Source organism: Mastigoproctus giganteus, chromosome 1, assembly GCF_048544385.1.
Source record: "Mastigoproctus giganteus isolate SK-2022 chromosome 1, ASM4854438v1, whole genome shotgun sequence".
Classification (NCBI taxonomy): Eukaryota; Metazoa; Arthropoda; class Arachnida; order Uropygi; family Thelyphonidae; genus Mastigoproctus; species Mastigoproctus giganteus.
In genome coordinates, this window is record NC_143575.1 from 75,243,344 (window position 1) to 75,265,091 (window position 21,748).

The 21,748-nt window shown below is 36.6% G+C and overlaps 1 protein-coding gene across 1 annotated transcript in view; it reads right to left on the reverse strand.

Moving 5' to 3' along the window:
* The window catches only part of LOC150090896 (sorting nexin-25-like), a 325,882-nt gene extending 306,089 nt beyond the window's left edge, over positions 1–19,793 (reverse strand). The window contains exons 1-3 of the mRNA XM_090376672.1: positions 19,669–19,793; positions 9,564–9,752; positions 1,315–1,490 (exon numbers count right to left, since the gene is read on the reverse strand). Of these exons, the coding sequence (XP_090232798.1) occupies positions 1,315–1,490; positions 9,564–9,752; positions 19,669–19,722 (419 nt within the window). The 5' untranslated portion in view covers positions 19,723–19,793. The remainder of the gene's footprint in view (positions 1–1,314; positions 1,491–9,563; positions 9,753–19,668) is intronic.
* Positions 19,794–21,748: the final 1,955 nt, after the last annotated feature.

Here is a 21,748-nt window from a genome sequence, read left to right on the forward strand (position 1 = left end):
ATTTTGTGAATTTACTAATGCAAAGACTAAAGAGAGAGAGTTCTTTTGATGGCATCCTCAATGTTTGTGGGAAAAGCAGCATCCATACTCTGCAAAGAATTCTTGTGGAACCAAAGCTAAATAAACTCTTAGGAACTTGTTAACCAAATCCAGCATATATACAAAGAAATGCATTGTAATATGAGTTTTAAACTTCATTTTCTTCGGTAGCATCTTAATTTTATTCCCTGAACTTTGGGTTATGGAAGTGATAAACAGGGGTGAAGATTTTTCCAGGCTGTTTCTTGAATAGAAAAAGAGTATTTAAAAACAAGCTTCAAAACATTTTAAGCATATAAAAAAATTCACATTTTGTTAAATCTTGTTAAATGATAATAAATTAGTAAAACAAAAATGTTAATTTTCTTAAAAACCAGAGAGGATATCAGATTTTCTTAAAAACCAGACAAGATTATGCCAAGAAACATGGACATTGAGTCAACATAGAGCAGGAATGCCAGTCCATGTTAACTGAATTGCTTCCCACATTTGTTGCAAATTGGATGGTTGTGGGTCTCTACTCCAATGATCTTGTTCCACCTCATCCCACTGGTGTTCAATTCGCTTGCGATCTGGTGACTGGGGAACCACCAGCAATAGGCCAAATTCACTCTCGTGTTCTTGGAACGAGTTCTCTATAATTCTGGCCTTCTAACATAGCACTTTAACCAAATTTTATGGTTGTATTTGTGTTAAGCACTAAAAAATACATAAGCAGAACATACTTGATTATGAGAAAAAAAACAGAAGGCCAACAGTCTGGTAAAAAAAATTAAAGAAGCTTAAATTTGTTGACCAGTGCAACCAGAAAAACCTGAAAAAGAACAGAAATTTTGAAATAATTTGATCAGGAAGATCAAAAAAAAAAAAAAAAAAGAGAAGCTGTGAACACAGTTAAATGAATATTGGAAAACAGTTGTTATTTAGTTGTAGCAAAACTTCACTAATTTGAACATCTAATTTGGTTTAAACATGTTTTTTGAACATTAATTTTGGTTTTAAGCTGTCAATTTTTCGAAGCATTGTTATATACTCACATGAACAATCAATCTGTCTTATATGTAAATTTGTATCATGTCATTAAATACTGGTTTGTGCTTAAAAATATGTCCTTTTGAATTTTATGAAGTGTGTTTATTGCTTTTAAGATATCAGCCTATCATGTAGTAAAGTTTATAAATAGTAGCACTACATTACCAACTCTCTAGAGCTGTATTATAGAAGCTTAAAAATGATAAAGTGAAGAGGGAAAGATTTTAAAAAATTCACACTTACTTCAAAAGCTTTATAAATGATTGATGCTCTGTCACTAGATCTTTATACCACCAACTCACAAAGTCATTTACTGCCAGGTCAATTATCTCATTTATAACTGTATCAACATTGCGTGAAACTAACGTCTGTCGTTTCCTTATATTCTTTGTCTTTGAAATAGTGTGGCGAAGTTCTTCCTATAAATGAAATCAATAAAATACAGAATAAAATATTTATCTTAAGAGAAAGAATAATTGAGTTAATTTGATAATAAATAATACAATATGATTATTTTTTTTTATGATGCCTAAAAATATAGTACACATTGGAACCTATAATAGTTTAGTATCATGTATGGGTTTGAGCACTTAAAGATGGAAGATACTTCTTGTTGTTGGACTGAAATCTTTAGAGAACATTTAGAAGTTAAGAACATTCTCTCAGATGAGAGAACAATATTCCACAGCAGTAAATATTTAAGATTTCTACAATCAGGAGCTGGTCAGAAGAAAAGTAACATTAACAGAGAAAGAAAAATCCTAGTTTATTCAATGTAAAGGAAGTGATATGCTTATGCCAAGAAAGGTCAGCAATCAAGGTTATACCCAGTAAAGATATATGATCTTGTCTTAAAATATGAGTGTTACTGAGGAGCACACAAGTTGCAAGCTCTTTCTATGAGAAATATGAGCTATAACATAAAGGATCAAGTAGTATTCTCCTCACTAGAGATCAACATTTAAGGAATTAGCAATGGACATTAGAGGAGCAGTTAATGGAAGGCAAGGTTTTGATGAACTAGAACTGGATGGATCCTACTGGAAAGTGGAATGTCATTGTATTACCAACAGCAAAACTATGGATGCAATTTCCAGTCAATGTAAGGTCACTAATATACATTGAATAGCCACTTCATTAAGTACACATTCATAATAGTGAGTAGGTCTCCCTTAACTCTCAGAGTTAAGGGATTTCATTTTTAGACCAAATGAAAAGCATAGAGAGAGATTTTACCGCAACACAGCCAGTGGAATAGCAGGGGTAACAAAGGTGGAATGAAGCTATGGTGTGCTACTATTATCAGGTTCTTGGCTGAGGATGATCACAATAATCACAATGACCACAAAAGACAAAGACGTTCAAATGTATATTTTTAAGGAAAAATTTTTGATTAATTAAAAGAGGGTTTCTTCTTCTAATTTGTTTTTTTTTTTATCTTGTAGTTTACTTGTAGCAAAGATTAATACTATATTCTATATAGAAGTTAAATGCTGTTAATAAATCTGATAGAGTATTACTCCATATTTACTTTTCTTTCACTTTTGGGCAAACCACTAATGTTATGCAAGAACTAAAGTCATAATGAGAATCAGCATACTCGAATTTGTAAAGAAACACCAAGAAATACAGATAAGCAGAACTTTTTTGAAAATTTGTTATTAAAAAATTTTTTTTTTAAATGAAGTACAACAAAATTGCTAAACTATTTTCAATCTTGCTATAGAAATCTTTGTAACTACTACCTTTTCTGGCTAAACTGTTTTTCTTTTTAAAGTCAAATAATTATATTTGACTTTAAAAAGAAAGAGAAGAGAAAATACTCTACTCCCCCCTCCCCAGGAAATAGGAAAAAAAACAAGGCCGTACAAGGGAGTGCGGTTTTGGGTCGCCAGTAGGCCATCCAAATCACCCTAAAGTCTTGTCTTTCTGTGGTATGGCGAGTTTTTTTTGCATATCACATACTTGTTTGAGTTCTGCTAGTCGGGTTGCCTTTGGTGTATTGCTATCACTGATTTCCTTCTGGAAAATAGATCCTGGGCATATTGACTGAGTGCCTTGTAGTCCTCTTGAGTGTCTAACAGTCTGGGTTCTCGGTTGTCTAGTATATATTGGATTGCCGTTATTAGGCGTAGTCGTAGGTCGTCATATAGATCACACTCAAACATTAAGTGTCTCCAGGACTCCGGGTTGCCACAGGGGCAGTCCGTGTTATCTATGATGCAAAGTTGGTGAAGCCTTAGCTTTAAATGGGCCATGTCCTGTAAGGAGGAAGGTGGTATTTCGACTGGGGTGAAACCACACTAGCCCCTTAGGGTACAGCTTGGTGACATTGGGAAGGAATCTTCTAGTCAATGCATCTTTTTCTGTGTCGCTCCATCTCCTCTGCCAAATCTGGACAAGGTGGTCGGTGATTCTTCTCTTCTCACAGTTGCAGTCATTAGTGATGTCAAACATTGTAGCCAATGTTTCTGGAAAGATGGTAGAGCACACCGTAGTGGGTAGCCTCAAGGTCCAGGGGGAGAACCCCTGCCAGGACTTGGAGGGCAGCCATGCTAGTCGTTCTAGTTGCTCTCGTCGTAGTAAGGAGGATGGTCCTCTGAATGGTTTCGAGGATCTGTTTATTCACTTCTAGTCCCACCCTCACCTACCAGACAGGGGAGCCATAAGTGATGGCAGGGATGAAGAGAGCTTTCTAGTAGAGGGGCAGGGTAGTACGGCTGAGTCCCCAGTCCCTGCGAGTGACTCTAGAGACGAGGGCCTTGTATCTTCTTATCGTTTGTTTAATATATTCTAGATGTGGCTTGAAATTTAATTTTCCAAGGTCGTCCTGGCATTTCTAACCATCCAATTTGTGATGTGGGTGTCTATGTTTCTTGTGGCTAACGTTATGTCAATCTCTACTTCCCATAAGGTGTTGCAGAAGGTCAGAGGCAGAAGGGTTGGTTTTTAACGACAAATATGGAGTTGGCCAGGTGCTCCTCGAGCCTTTGCCCATTTGTTGAGCCTCTTCTTTCATCCATGGTACTGTGCCAGAGGGGGGACCTGCAGATGTCAGTAACCTTGTGTCCGCTAAGTGCAGTTTGAAGATTCTCCAGATATGTTATCGCATAGTCGATTTCTGCCCCTGGCCTGCAGTATAGAGCAACCACATAAAGACTTCCCAGGGAGGTGACCATGCTGCCCATAGAGTGCAAAATTGTGGGATTTTTGTGACCGTGATATGAGGGTTCCTGATTATCACAGTTGCCCATGGGGTTTCATCTGAAAACTACACAAGTAGTGTAAAAATGTGTATTATGCCTTCATTTATATTTTATTTAAGTATTATCTTGTACACTCTCACAATATGAGATTGTATTATCTTGTACAATATGACAATAAGTATTATCTCACAATATCTCAATAAGTATTATCTTGTACACTCTCACAATATTATCTTGTACATCTCTCATATTGTATAAATAACTTCACAACTAGGTTGGCATGATTGCAACACCAGGTACCTGCCCACCCACCGAGGATAGGCCAATAAGTCTTGAAACTGTGCCGTCTGGGTGGTGGTGCCCACTGAGAATAAGTAACAATAGTCTTTTCTATCAGTGAAGCATTATTTATTCGAGGTAGTGCAATATATGGTAACTCGTTGTGAAGGTAGTCACAATATGAGATACAATTAAATCGATGCCTCTACACTACTTATGTAGTTTTTCATTATGAGTTTACTATGGTGTATCTACACTGATATTTTATAGACTAATTACCCATTGAAAAAACAGCAATATACTTTTTACAAGAGAAGAGAAAAGTGAAGTACTGTTGTATATATATATAGATAATAATACAGACTTTGAGTATGGGGTAAAATATAGTCTAAGGAGCCATCTGTCAAAACCATAGCAAAGAAGCATGTAGGTACCTGTAGAGAAAATATTATGAATTATGTTATGTGTGTGTAGTACTTAGTGTTGCAATTACGATGATTTTTGAGTTTTCTTCAGGAGTCAGAAGCCAAAACCAAGGGAAATGCAACAACAAAGCAAGGCCTCTGTTTCTAACATGAAATATACTCAGTACACAGCAAATTACAGAGTTTAGAAATTAAGAAATAAAGCGGAGAAAGAATATAATAGCTGGCACATATCTCGTGGCTGACCCTACAGAGGCGGAAACAAAAAGTAAAAAGGAAATGTATAAGAAAATAATATCTAAGTACATAAATTTTGAAGCAAGAATGAAATGAAATTAACTAAATTTCAAAGAAATAATGAAAAGAAATTCAAATAAATTAAATCAAATCAGTGGGTCAATGTGGTACTTACTATTGTGCTGTGCCGATGCTGGAATGTGAGCTGTGAGGTGTAAACCAACATTCTGCGTAGGTGAAGCAGAAAGAGAGACTTTCCCGCTGTTATGATAGAGTATATGGGTATTGAGGTGAAGTGACCTCATGTGCTGGGAAGTGGAAAGAATAAAAAATAGAATTATGATTGGGTGAGAACAAATTAAACGAATGTAGCATCCATCCCAAGATAGCATAGAAAAATGACAGGGAAAGTAACATGATATCTCTTCAATTAACACACATACACACAATAGAACAAAAGGTGACAGTTACTCAACAAATATTTTTGAATATATAGTGGATTCCGGTTATTTGGGCCACCAGTTAATCGGGAAAGCCATTTATTTGGGACAAATCTTAAAGAACAGAACCCAATCGAGAAAGAAAATAGTCAGGGTTTGCTTTGCTTAATTGGGACAACATGAAGTTTAATCAGGGCAGGAGACAGCAGCACTGGACTGTCTCTGTACCTTGTGGTTTGGTTGGATTTCTGGAGGTCACAGCCATAAAACAATTAGCAGCCACCTGTTTATTGGGCTTTTCTGTTAGTGCAATCTATTATAAACGGATAGCAAACTCGATCTTATTGAATATGCGATAATACCGACAGCTGGAATTCTGTGGGTTATTATGGTGAAATGTGTTTACACTTCCATGAAATCTTCAATCATATAAAAACATTAATTTTCAGAATCTTCTCTTCATTCCTGTTTTTAAAGGTTCGTAATTTGTTACTCCGTTCTCACTTGCACTATCGTGTTACTTGCAATTTGCATGTGCCGTATTCTTTGTTATTGATTGCTTATCTTTTTACTGTTGTAAATTTTAAGCCCCACCCACAAATGTCAGTGACAGAAATGTCAACTAGTTAGTAGGTACATATTACAGTACATATTAATTATTCCGATTATCACATATATTCTTCCGATTTTCATGTATCATTTAATTTTTTAATTGATAAGATAATAAAGGGTAAATCTGTGCTTAATACAGCTTTACTTTTATAGCCTGTGGATAATATTCCTCCTATTTTCACTAATTAGAATTGCTGTTTAATAGAATTAAAATTCAATTCATAAACGTGATCCCAATGACCGGAGCTTACTACATATCATATAGTGAATGGTACTTTACTATGGTGAGTCCATCGTAACGTGATTTGATTGTACAGGAAACCAAATGTAAAGAGGGGGTCCACTGTATTTTTAACTATTTACATGAAACTTCGCATATTTGGGGCAGCCACTTAATCGGGCCAAAATGCACTAGTCCCGATGTGTTCCAAATAGCCGGAATCAACTGTGTATATATATATATTCAAAATATAAATTCCATATATAAAAGACGAAAAGGTATTTATCAACAGCAAAAGATCAAAAAAGTTTCAGTCAAACACTAACTTTGAAAAGGAGGCCAGTTCTCGAAAGCAATTTAGTTTCCAGCAAAAACAAACAGCCTTCATTTCATTATATGGAATCACAGAAACCTGGCTAAGTAGACTGTGAAAATTACTACTGGAAGGAAAAAGCAACAACAAAAGAAGGGATCATCGTAAGGTTGATACAATACATGCTACAAGACTGACAAACAAACAAACAGGGTGTTTAATAACATGTAGACTATTATTTTAGGACTGATTCAAGATTTGAAAAAAATTAAAAAAATTTATATGAGCATGTGTCCAATTCTTAATAACTATGGAACTATAGCTGTTTGAATTTTATAAAATGGACTGTGGAGTTTTCAAAGGTAAAAATAATAACATGAAGAATAAGCAAATACATACTTACAGCACAAGCCAAATATCTGGAATCAGTGATACAGGCATGTAATTTAAAGATGATCAACATGACCATCTTCTTGCACCACACAAAGGTTCAAATGGTTAAGCCACTCCTGCTGGATATTCTGTGGCATGGCCACAGTCAGTCCTGTAACAATCCACAATGCATTATCACAGTTCCTGGAGATTAGTGGGCTTGCTGTTGTATGCCCAAGACTTCACAGACCCCTACAAAAAAAAAAGGAATCCAAGGAGATCAGATCCAGGGACTGGATGGCCACTTGATGGTTCCTCTACAACAAATTGGAATTTGTTGTGGAACTTTAGGGAAATGCCCATAAAGCCAGTAATAATGCAGAGGCACACCGTCATCTTGTTGGAACTACACAGTCCTGGGACCAATCTATAACACTGCAAGTTCCAACTCCAAAACGTCTCCCAGATGGTGAAGTACAACACTTTCCGTCACCAGTCAACTCAAAAATATATGGCCTATTAACCTGTCTTTTCAACTCCCACACCCCACCACAACTTTTAGCAAGCCTTGCTCTCATATCCCATTAATCCGATGTGGATTGGTGGTGGCTCACCAGTGGCATGTTTGTTTGTTGCAGGTGTCAATTAGGTGAAACATCTTATCACTAAAGTGGATACATTCTAGGATGGTAGGCTCCTCATTAGCCATGATACAGGCCAATTCAGAAAACTTAACCCTCTTGTCAGGGCCATCTTCAGTTAGCCCAAACAAAATTTCCATATGGTATAATCGCACATTGTTCCTTACCAGAATGTGACATGCATTTCCTTGAGAAAGACCAGCCTCTGCTGCCATCTGTTTAATGAATTCCTGAGGGCAATCTTAGTAAGGGCAACTGTTGCTTTTCTGTTTTTCATCACTAACCATTGTCCACCAGTATAGGGCTTGTCAGCCACAGAACCTATTTTCTTGAATAACTGCAATAGTTTGCAAACCACTGATTGTGTTATTGGTGCACACTCAAAATGTCACACTGTATGGAATTCATCCATACTGCCTCTACATGTCCACACAGAAGAATCAATTCCACTCATTCATCTTTAGTCAAATCCATGTCATTGAAAAGAAAAAGGAAAAACCTTAAATATTTTCCCATTTAAAAAAAATTAAATGTATCATTGATTCCTGACATTTGACTCAGACATACTTAATTTTATTAGGTTGGTTGGTTGGTTGGGGATTTATTTGGCACCAGCATCTATGGCCATAGTGCACCATACATATGGTAATTTTATTAGATATGTGTCTGCTTATTCCTCTGCAATGATATTACATTCTGGCTGATTTGTCTCCTAGCCTATTACCATTAGGATTGGTGCAATCTACTACCATCTAATTTATGAATTTGTTTTGCACAAAACAGTTTTGCATTTTGAATTTGCATAAAATGCAATAAATTTTGGACATAATCTTGATGCTCACAGGTAGAAATTATAAGGAAGAAAGGAAAAGTTTGAAATCTCCTCTGAAGTTCCAACATTGTTGTGCCTCTTCGGGCATTTAAACAAGCAGGATGGTTGTGGTTACTACAAATGCAAAAAAAAATCATCTACAACCATAAAATATATGGCTGTCATACAGAGACTTGGCCTTTCCACTGTTGGGTATGGGGATAAGACCTTGACCTTTTCTTACACTGCTTTACACCTAAGTTACCTACTCCAAACATTATCAGACAGCAATAACTTAAACTTTAAACACTAACATGTGGTGTAAGCAGAGGATTTCATTGCCAGAGACCAGCTGACTAACAAAAATTATCCGCACAAAACTTAAAAGATACTACTCTGATCCAAGCAGCAATGCTACAGCATATTAGATTTTCAAATGGGAACCGGACTGGTATACAGGGAGAGAAGCATCTGCACTACATACAGATATATCTATAGCTGTATATGGAAGAATAACACAACTCCTAAAGAGCCAGTGAACTGCTGGTGCTCAGGATTTGGTTCGCCGTTTATCAACCAGAGTTCAACGGGCATTGTCCCCAGATGTTTCATGTTATGTTCCACCAAAAATTAACACTTGTCTACATTTCAATATTATGATGCAAACTTTAAAATAAAAAGGAAATGTACTCAATATATTTATACTAAAATATAATATTTTGTGATGTAATTAATTTGAATTATTTTTTTTTACCAGTCATGAAGAAAATGATTTTTCATACTGACAGTTAATGAACAAAACAAAGTTTATATTAAAGGTGTTCTGCCAATTCCTTATCCATTTCGAAGTGTTCTATTACTCAAAAATAAACTTGAAAACACTAGTCTAAATTGCCCCAATTTTTCAAATGTTGTATACATGCACATTTGACTAACCTGGAACGATATTTGATCTGTCAGTGTTCTTTTTTTCACATTATATTCTTCTCCTGTATAGAAAAAGAAAAGACTACCCAAAATAGCACCAGATATAGAAGCCCCAACATACAACAGAAGTTTCAGTGCTGTTCCTAATGATTCCCAGTAATGGAAAGTAAGAAACACTATTGAAATTAGTATAGCACCCTAGAAAGAAATATAACATATGTACACACAAAATACATATATTTTTTTTATTAATAAAGGCTATAAAAGTTTTAAATAACATGTTATTTATCTTTTAATAATCAATCTATCTATATCTCTCTCTCTCGCTCTCTCTGCACAACTAACAATACAAAAAATTCTATATAAAGCAATTATATAGGAATGTTTGCCACTGCCTGAGATCTCCTTACCATTTATGGAAGGCTCACTGACCCCCATAGTTAACCATTCAGAGGGGATGGCATTACTTCTATAAGCAAAGATATTTCATTGTCTGGCATCTGAGGTCCCCCCCCCCTTGTAATTTGTTGGGGTGTGTGTGTGTGTGTGTAAAAACGAATTTTCTTTGATATCAGTTTTGCTCTTGTTTCTGTTTACTAACTACGAATCAGGACATGCTTAATTTTACACTGATAAACAGAAGCTGCACGAGCAATCCACTTTCTACACTGCAATCCATATGCAAAGGGAGGATCTGTTATGAAGTGGCAGAGTACCTGGTCAGGTTTTCTGGCTCCCATGTAATATGTTCAGATATTCATCCCTTATACAAATTCTGAATGTGTACTGATTTCTACAATGTATAATAAATATAGTGATGTTTTGGTTGGTGCTACAGCTCATAGTTGAGTTGGAAAGGAAGTTTTAGGATTGGGAGAAAACTGTGGTTCCTAATTGTATAATAGTAGTAATTGTAGTTCTTGCAGGTTTTTATGGCGCAGCAGCAACTTTAGTTCATATCACACAATTGCACAACATGTTTATTCAAGTGTGCATTCACCTGTTGATAAGCATGTCATGCAGGCTGAGAGACAAGAATAATTCATGGTGGAATCGTACTCCCTCCACCTGAGATTGGCTATGGCTCTGATTGAAGAGCCATTTAGAAATTCCTCCAATTATCGTCTTCAAATAAATAGCATGTTTTAAAACTATTATTTGCCATGGACAATGATAATAGTAATAGTTGTAGTGGCAAATGATGCAAAAAAGCAAGCTTATATAGCATAACCCCAAAAAAACTACACCTCTCACCCACCCATAGCCTCCAAGAATTTGTCTACTAGTTCCTTTGAATTTATTCAAACCATCCACTTCCAAAACAACAGATGGAAGCATGTTACAGCAATCAACCATCTGCCAGCTAAAGGAAAACTTGAACACACCTATGCTACAGCCATCCTTCCTAAACTTCAATTTGTGCCCACTTATGTGTGTAGTCTCAGCAAGAGGAAGAATGCCATCAATATTTTACTTACTCAATCCATCCAAGGCCTTAAATACCTCAATCAGATCTTGCAGATGCCGAGTCTCCAGATGCCGCAATTTGCAGACCTTTTGCCTTTCTTCGTAAGAGCACCCTTTCATTACTCAAGATGCAGCACAACCATGGCCTTGTACAAATGGATAATCACCTCCTTTTCCCTGCTAGCAGAGTTTCTGTATATCATTGACAAAGCCCAATGAGCTGACCTGGCAACCTGTCTGCACTGTTCAGAGAATTTCATATCTGTCTGCACAATTACCCCCAGGTCTTTTCCATTTTCCACTGTCATAAGTGCAGTACCACAGTTGATAAGTTGCTCTGGGATTACTGCAACCCATATGGAGTACCTTGCATTTGTCAATGTTAAACTTCAACTGCCATTTCTCAGTGCATTGACCTAATTTTCCTAGATCTTGTTGCAGTAGCTCATCCTGATCACTGTTCTTAACCACTGTGCCAACTTTTGTATCGTCTGCAAACTTAGACATTAAGCCTGATATACCTTCATTAATAAATATTGAAACAACAATGAACCCAGCAATAAACCCTGTGGGAGTCCACTAATAACATTAGTCCACGAAGAGCAGTGGCCATTCATAACCAATCTCTGTCTTCTTCCACTCAACCATCCCTTTATCCATAGCAGTAACTTGCCCTTAATGCCACATCGCTCAAGTTTGTAAAATGAAAGGACACAATTCATGGGATACCTGGTTCCTGAGCAACGGTACACAGATATAGGTACACTGCATTCATATAGATGGTAATTCGATGTCAGTGTGGATAAATGTTGTGAGTTAACCAAATCTGAAAGAGGGATGATAGCGGGTGCCCAACACATGGGTCACTCTATTGCAGAGGTGGTACAGAGGTTGTCGCAGACAGTCGCTCAGATATGCCAGAGAAGCTGTACTTGCTACCTGGGAGTCTAAAACAGTGATGGAATGATATTCGGGTGACACTCAAGTCAAGTGGACCCAATTTAAGCAAAGTCCGGTCGGTCTGTGACAGCCATATCCTCTGCTTGCACCTTCACAATGGTGGGACTGTTAGTAATCCTAGGTATAACTATCATGTGCAAGAACACTGTGCATGACCACCAAGGTGTGAACCAATGTAAGTAGGGGTCGAGATGTGGCACCCACACCACATGGAGGAATGCCGCCCCTCTGTGTTACCAGGCAATACTAGGTGGTAGATGACTCTCATCAACCGGTGCAATACCACCACTTTGCTTATTAGAGGCTTGAAGTGGTGGAACCCATGTTTAGTCTCCAGAGCCAAGTTCCGGTCAAACCTTTCCCATCTCTTCCATCATGCAGTATTACTGATGTCTTTTGAAGTTATGATGGACATCATTGCAAGATCTAAACTTCCTTACATTTCAAGGGTACAATTCTAAAACTGTGTTCGCAGGCCGGCCGCTAGTTAGTATGCCAGACCGACCCTGTTGGTAACTCTCTAGGAGGCTTCCGGATAAGCTAGCGTATAATCTTGCTACCTTTACTCTGTCAGATGGTGACTGGAGGGAGTCCGAGTAGTGTGTATTCAGGGGGACATTGCCAAGACCACGTTATGTCAAGGATCTGGGTATATTCATACCATGTGTATGCCATATCCAAAAATTTCATTATTTCATACAGCAGGTCCCTCTCACTTTTCTTACCATTGAATACAATATGATTTGTTAAACTAATAGAGTAAGCTTATTTACAAAAATATCGAAATCTCCCAAACACCTCCTAGTCCATTTCACAAATATACGTGGTCTCAGTTCTAATCTCAACGATGTCCATTTCCACTTGCAGTCTGCCAAATCCCATGTACTTTTTCTGACAGAATCTCAGTTAATCCATTGATTCAACCACTGCTCATTTCAGTTGCCCAAATTATTCGCTGTATGATTGCTTTCGTCTCAAAGGTGGTACTTGTGCATATGTCCATTCTGATATTCCCTATCAGAGAATTGGTAATTTGGAATCTCCTCTTTTCAACCTTCTCTGGCTTAAAATCTCTCTACCTCATTCTGTAAAATTCATCTGTTGTCTCTACCGTTCTCCGAACTCCACTAATCAGTTGGAGCTCTTTGACTTCCTCTCTTTGCAACTTGACTTTCTCCAGTCCAACTTTCCTAACAGTGAAGTAATTTTCCTTGGTGATTTTAATGTTCACAACTCCAGCTGGCTTCCATTCTCTAGTCACACCGACCAAGCTAGTCAAGATGCTGAGGCTTTTACAATTACTAATGACTTTGGACAGATTGTTCATTTTCCTACCAGAATACCGACAATCCTAACCATACAGCCAATACGCTTGATCTTTTTCTCACAAACAACCCTTCTAAGTACACGGTCAATGTGAGTGGTCCTTTAAGCACCTTAGATCACAACTTGATGATTGTCTCTTCTCCAATGGAGCCTTTATCTCATGGCTATTCCCAACTTCGTGTTTTTGGCATTACAAGAATGCAAAATTGGATGACCTGCGAGACTTCTTTTCTTCTTTTCCTTGGTCGGATTACTGTTTCAAAACTTCTGATGTCAATGTTTGCTCAGATCGTGTCAGTGCAATTATTCTTGCAGGCATGGAATCCTTTATTCCACACTCCACTTTAAAATCTCGTCCTTTATCTAAACCTTGGTTTTCCAATAAATGTTCTAAGGCTGTTCAAGAGAAGAATGTTGCAGATCATAATTGGCTTGTTTCCAATTCTTTGGTTTCATTTTCTGCCTACACCAAAGCTCACAACAATTGTAAAGCAGTTATTAATCGGTCCAAATTAGATTTTGAACAGGCTAAGAGTAGAAAACTTGCTTCTTGCCTTAATGGTAGCCAAGCATTCTCGTCTCTTGCCATAGCTATTGGCCGCAACTTTTGCCCATCTCTGCTCCTACCTCTGTCAAAACCAGATGGTTCTATTGTCACTTCAGCCAAGGATAAAGCTGACCTGCTAGCATCCCATTTTCCTTCCAACTCATGTATTAATGATCTTGGTAAAACACCTCCCACCATTCCCAACACGCTCCATTCAATGCCTCCTCTGGTCTTCCGTCAAAAGGATGTCAGAAGGATTTCGACGAATCTTGATGCTAAGAAAGCTCCAAGTCCTGATGGTATTTCTCCACTTGTTCTCAAAACCTGTGTTCCTGAACTTACTCCTATTCTTTGCCGCCTTTTTTCACTTTCTTATTCCAAAGGTGTTTTTCTTTCTGCTTGGAAATTTGCTCATATCCAGCTAGTTCCTAAAAAGGGTGACAAGTCCCTCCCATCCAATTATCGTCCCATTGCAATTACTTCTACTTTTTCTAAAGTAATGGAGAAATCAATTAACTGCCAACTCTTAAACTACCTCGAATCCTTCCATCTGATCAATGATCGCCACCAGTATGGATTCCATCAGTGTCGATCCACTGGTGATTTTCTGGCTTATGTTCCCATTTATGGACAAATTCAATGGAAAAGTTCGGTGAAACACAAGCAGTTGCTCTTGATATCTCAAAGGCTTTCAATCGTGTTTGGGATGCTGTGGAAATGTCCATTCAAGCTTTGGATCCTCCACCCAGGAATGCGTGGAACTTATGGACAGCGGTGCAGCGAGCATGGATGGAAATACCCGTGGAATGCTTTCATGAACTAGTGGACTCAATGCCTTGTCATGCGACTGCCCTTATTTGGGTGAAAGGTGGACCTACCCAGTTACTAGGTAGATATCCCATGATTTCTGTCCACTCAGTGTATTAGAACCCATATCTCATTATAATGCTGTCAGAACTCACTATAACACTCTTTTACCAGTGTATACATATGTGCTCTGTGCATGATCATGAGAGATATCATTCAGTACAGTGTTAGACATTGTTCATAATGGATAGTTTACTTGAACATTGTATTGTAATGAATGCAACATTTACATTTTCAAAGGGTTAATAATAGCAGATAAGAATAAAAAAGCACTACGAAGACTACAAAGGAAAGAAAAATTGAGCTTAAAATTAAATTAGACATTTTGAAGTGAATCAATTCCAGTCAATGACAAGTGGATGTATGCAATAATTTAGGACTGGCAGTTTCAACTGTAAGAACAATTATAAAAAAATAGAGAATCAATATTAGCAATGGGAAAGACAGCTGTTCCACTGCAGGCAACTAAAGGGCTAGATTGGATATTATGATTGAAATGGAAACATCTAAATAATTTTATTGAAGATAATATCCAATGCAGAATTTCATTAAGTTCAATTATTATTAAATAAAAAGCAATTAGCCTAAATGAAGGGCTGAAGAAAGCTCACCTTGAAAAAAATGTGGAATCATTTAAGACTTCAAACACTATATCTCTGATCCAACCAATGGACCAAGGTGCTACTGCCACATTTAAAGCCTACTACATAAGCAACACCTTTTTCCAAGCTGTTAAAACCATAAACACTGGTGAAAACATACAGAGTCTAAATGAATTTTGGAAATCCTAAAACATTAAAACTGCCATCTACAACCTTTCAAGTGCCTAGGATTAAGTGACTCAGAAATCAATGAATGGAGTGTGGAGGAAAGTTTGGAAAGATTACATAAAGGATTCCCACAAGAACCTGATGATTTGGTTGAGAAAAGATTTTGTTGAGAACCTGATGATTTGGTTGAGTTTGGAAAAGAAGCAGGATTGGATGAAATCCTGCTTCTTTTCCATTTCAATCATAATAATCAGAAATAGACAATGACGACATAAAAGTGATGGTCAACAACGACAGGGATGGCCTCTCTAATGAAGAACTCATGGAAATGATAAAATAACAAGAAAGTGCAACTGAGGGAGAAGTGATCAAGATCCCACAGATAAAGAACTGATAAAGTTGCTGACTGCAAAAGGATTTAGTGAAGCTTTCAAAGACTGAAAAAAATGTAGCAGTAGTACTAGTGACAAATAATGATGCAAGTAAATTTATATAGCATCAGCCAAAAAAAAAAAGCACTACATACTTCTCTCATCCATATCCTCAAAGAATTTGTCTAGTTCTTTCTCAAATTTATTCAACAGATGGAAGCCTGTTCCAACAATCAACCTCCCACTCGCTGAAGGCAAACGTCTGCACATTTACCCTGCAATAATCCTTCAACTTAAATTAATGCTCCCTCTTTATGGGAGAATGACCCTGGCATGGAATGAAGTTCAAAGGTAATAAGAAATTTAAAGAAATAAATAAATCCCTACATGATTTTGTACAACAAGAGGAAGAAGGCCAAAGTACAACACAAAATTGGCACATTTTTCAGTTCAAAGATATGAAAACTCAACAGACCAGGGACATCCGATTAATAAATTCACGATTTTAATTGGCATTTTAAGTTTAATTTTGAAACAATGTAGTTACTAACATATAATTATTATACTTATGTAATGTGGAAATTTTTGAATATTAAATATTTTGACCAACATTTGTGCATTTTTTCACTATGGTTTATTATTGATTAAGAAATATCCTATGACACAGACCACAACTCATAAATACATGTTACCTTATGGTGCTTGCTTAGCACTGATTCACTCAGTGCTCTGTTTTATCAGAAAGAATTATCAGCATTAAGTGGGGGGTCACCTATAATATCATTTTGCATAAAATTTTCTGATATGACATTTTAACATCATTTTTCTTTAAAACTGTGTCATACACCATTTTTGAAAAAACTCCTAAGAAATTTGATTCCTTCTGTTGTCAGAAACCTGCTGTATAAATTATGACAGGCAATCCAAAATCACCTTGCATATACATGCCACGTATACAACTTTGGATTACTGCTGCCCACATGCTGCAGTACCTTGCATTTATAAACGTTGAAATTCAACTGACACATCTCAGTCTACTTGCCTAACTCTTGTTAAAGTTGGAAGGTGTTCAAGGTGGTTAATGATAGGAATCAAGGTGAACTGATTCCTATCATTAACCACCTTGAAAACCTTTGGATCATCTGCAAGCTTAAACAATAATTTTGATATTGCCTCATCAATATTATTAAGAAATATCAAAAACAGTAAGGGGCCTGCTCTAAATCCTGAAGGGTGCCACTAATGACATTATTCCAAGAAGAGCAGTGTTCATTTATAACACCCTCTGTCTTCTGCCAATCAATCATCCCTTTATCCATAGCAGTAACCAGCCCCTAATGCCAAGTTGCTCCAATGTGCACTGTAGTCTTTCATGTGCAACAGTGTCAAAAGCTTTACTGAAATCTAAGTATATGATGTAAAAAATAGTTTTTGCATCCCACTTCTTGATTACTGCATCATAATATTTAATCAGATCAGTCAGATTTCCATATAACATCATCCCAATCAAGATGATCCTGTAATACTTCAACTACTGACTCCATTACTCTCCCTGGAAGAGAAGTCAAGATTACAGGTCTGTAATTACTCACTTTACCCTTTTATTCCCCTTTGTAACAGGATAGGCATTTGCACATCTCCAATCTACTGGAATCTCCCCATGAATCCAAGGATGTTCTCATAATAGGCCAAAGTTTTGCTTACCTCTTTTGCTGCTTCTTTTAATTGAATTGGATAGAGTCAATTCAGCCCCAAGGGACTTTTTTTCTTTTAGCTCCAACAATTTGTCTTCCACTTTCTCCTCAATTATCACAAAATAGTTTAGTTCCCAGTTGCATAAAGATGCATAAGAAAATAAGGGAAATCCAAGTTAGTAAACTTCTGATATTCTTGTCCCTAAAAACTTCATGCACGAAGCTAGATGAAAAATATTTATTCCGTTTGTCAGCAAGCTGAAGACAATCATTAGTAATTATGCCATTCATATCTAGTGAGCCAATGTAGTTCATTCCTTCCCTTTTCTAGTTAATATAAGCAAATAATTCTTTACTACTTTTCTTTGTGTTCTTGGCCAAAGAATTCTGATAACTTTCTTTAGCTTGACTCACCTCTTTTGCAAATTGACTAGCTTGTATTTATGGTAGGTTCCTATGTCCTCTGATAATTGATAATTATACCATGTATTTTTTTTTTCTAACTCACTAGTCTCATCAGTTCTTTTGACATCTATTTAGGTCTAAACTTTGAACAATATCCCTTTAATTGGTAAAAAAAAAAAAAAAAAAAGCTTAATAGCTTCTGTTATTACTTCCCTGAATGCTTTCCATTTAAAATTTGCAGTTGGCAACATCATTCAATGGTCCCATTAAAAATAATTTAAAACTCTTTAAGACCATTGCAGTCATCCTTAAGTATGTCCCAAATCAATATATAATATTATGATCATGGCCACCTAGTGGTTCCCTAATAAGAGATTATACCTGATGTGATAATGTCATGTAACTTTATTCACATTTTGGGAAGTTTCTCAGTCCCCATACTACAAGTTTACCAGAAAGTGATGGAAATTTTGTTGTTCACCATTACAATATACCATGAGTGGATTCAGATTCATTTTGGAAGGGAGGGGGGGGTAGAATGCATAAGAAAATAAGGGAAATCCAATCAGGTAGGGATAATTGCAGCCTATGTAAATTTTTCTGTAGATAATACAGAAGTAAAACCTACAAGAACATTTGGAATAATCTTTAATTTGGGAGGGTGGGGGTAATTACCCTATAGGGGCTCACATCTGGTGAGTATGGACTTGGCACACCCAGGTTCCTTAGCTGGATATCATCATTTTTCTCATTTTTGGTGATTCCCTTTTACTTCCGACACAAACACACACTCTCTCTCTCTCAGGATAACTCAGAATGTTTTTTTTTTTTTTTTTTGGATGGTGCAGCAAAAGCCTCAAGGCTTCCTTGCACCACATGGCTAATTATAATAATAATTATAATAATATACACACTTTCATATTGCTTTTATTTTTATTCTACAAAACGGAGAAATGGGGAATTTTATTTTCTTTTTTTTAATCATAATTGCAGAATAAAAGTAATTTGACTAAAATTCAACTTGTAAACATTATCATTGAGCAATCATACTATTCAGGCTTACAACTGTTATGTACAACATTCTTGTCCACACCACACTGATCAGACAGGAAATTATTATTATGAGCTATATGGTGCAAGGAAGCCAAAAAAAAAATTACCCAAGTTACCCTGTGAATGAGTGAGAGAAAGAGAGGCAAAAGTAGAAGGGAATCATCAAGAAAGAGAAGAATGATGATATCCAGCTCAGGACCCTGGGTGTGCCAAGCCCATACTCACCAGATGTGAGCCCCTGGGTTAATGCGGCTTAAAATTTTATAGTAAAATAAAGTCTGCTTATAGAGAAAAAAGAATAACAGGAAGGTAAGGAAACTTCCAAAAACCAGAGTGAATATAAGAAATTTTTCTTACAATTCTAATTTTTATTTTTGTAAAACCTTATGTTGGCAGGAACATACCATGCCAACGTTTTTGGCGATGTCTTTCTTTTTGTGTTATTCTATTTTCTGTGTAAGCGCCTTTATTTTACTACGTTAAAATCTGTAAGTCACATTTACTGTTTAGTCGCCAAATACTATTCGTAGTACTGTCTACACATATAAAAAATGGGCGCTATTAATTAAACAAATCATACTGTTCAGGCGATCGACCCTTCCTTGCATTATATTTAGAAACGCTTTACACGTGATCTACAGCAGCTGAACTTACTCGTTTTGGGTTCTCCTGTAGGAGATGAAAGCCACAGTTGAATCTAGGACACATTGTGAAAGGTACATCCCTACAGTAAACGTACTTTTCAAGTCCTACAATACGGCATTATATTTACAATACAAGTTGAGAATTTATGGCCGTGTTTTTTGAAACCCCACGCCACAAGTGATTAACTGAAATTTTTAACTTTTCTTTTCTGTTAACGTACAAGAAACAACTAAGTAGAAATCTGCCCCATTATCGACATGCACAGCAAAGTACGATCAACAAAATAACTAAACCCATGGATTACGTTCAGGAAGAAGCAGACTTGCAGATGACCGTTATTCTTTTTCTCTCTTGAGCCCACTTTTCTTGTGTGTGTGCGCGATCCCAATATCACATCCCGTAAAGATACGAAGATAGTACAAAATAATCACCAACACGATTTCTACTAAGTACAAAACTCTCGTCTCTTTATTTCGCTTACTAACGCTAGTGATACCAACACCACCGGAAGTAGGAACATTGTTCAGGTTTACTTATATGTCAAAAAAATCGTACATTGTTTTTCCTTCATAGACAACAAAAGTTCCATGGAGGGGGGCAAACAAATCAAGAGGAGGATGGAGGTCAGGCTACTCAGCATAATGGGCTTAATTGGAGCGGTGTAGGATGAGCACCACTGCATAAGTTTGAACAGTGTGATCGGTAGTGCTGATTCTTGAAAAGAAAAAAAAAAAAAAAAAAATATATATATATATATATATATCAGTCCTTAGAAAACATACAAATAATTGCATGATCCTATTATTATGACGCAACGTTCATGGTCACGGAATGTCACGACTTATTGGTGACTTGGTTTCTCTCTTCGGTTTTCTGAAAAAAAAAAAAAAAAACGTATAGCCATAGATTATTATATTTATTTATTTTATCGAGCACGGGGTTACGAGGGGATTTTTCAGGATCCCGTAAAACACAGACTAGTAATTCTATCTAATGATCTAGTCTATGCTACAAAAATCCCTCTTGACGTCACTCGTATTTCCTCATCTTTCTCAATATAAAGGATGATTCACAAAGAATTGCATAACTTTTAGAGCTGATTTTTGAGACAAGCGCATATATACATGGCCCTGATTAGAATGATTACACAGCTGTGGCTGTTAGAACGGTAGAAAAAAAAAAAAAGAAGCAATTAAGAGCGATATAAAATAAAAATAACAACAATGGACGCATAAACAAAACAAAAAGTTTTTACTTTTTATTTATTTAGGAAAGTTTAAGTGTTTACAAATACGTAGGCGCGTATGGTCAGAGCAGATTCTCAAAAACATCACCTTCGACTACAGTGCATTTCGCCGATCGTGTGTGAGCTACATAGGCTATTCGATAAGCTCACCATGGCTATCGTTTATGCGAGCACAGCATTCAATATACGATCAAGTAACGCATCTTGTGTTTGCGCTTTTGTGCGGTACACAAGACCTTTCATGCACCCCAACAGGAAAAATCTAAAGCGTTTAGTTCCCGTAACCTAGGTGGCCGATTCGGTAAACCACTGTGACAAACCCATGGTCGAGATCAGTGGTTTTCAAACGGGGTGCAACGGCACCGTAGGGTGCCACAGCAACATTCCAGGGGTAACACGTAATTTGGGTTTAAGTTATTAAACTTATTCTCTCAGCATGAATTGTTGAGAAGGCTTCCATCCTGCAGTGGGTTGATAATGGTTGCAATTTACCTCTTTATTATTATTATTATTATTATTATTAAGCTTATTATTTTTTTAAAATTTTATATGTTTATTTCCTTATAAAAAGGTGTAGTATCCATTGTACGCTATCTTTTTTAACTTTGTGATCTTTAATTGATTTACTTAGTATCTCTATATAAAGAATAAAATTATTATAAAAGTATGTATAATTTGTATTATGAATTGTAATTTTGTTTCTAATTATATTATTGTAATAACTATCATATATATATATATATATACAACGGTGGGCAAATGCGGCTCTCAGAGCCGCATGCGGCTCTTCGTTGAGTTAAGTGCGGCTCCCATTAAATCTTTTTTTTTTTTATTATTTCAGAA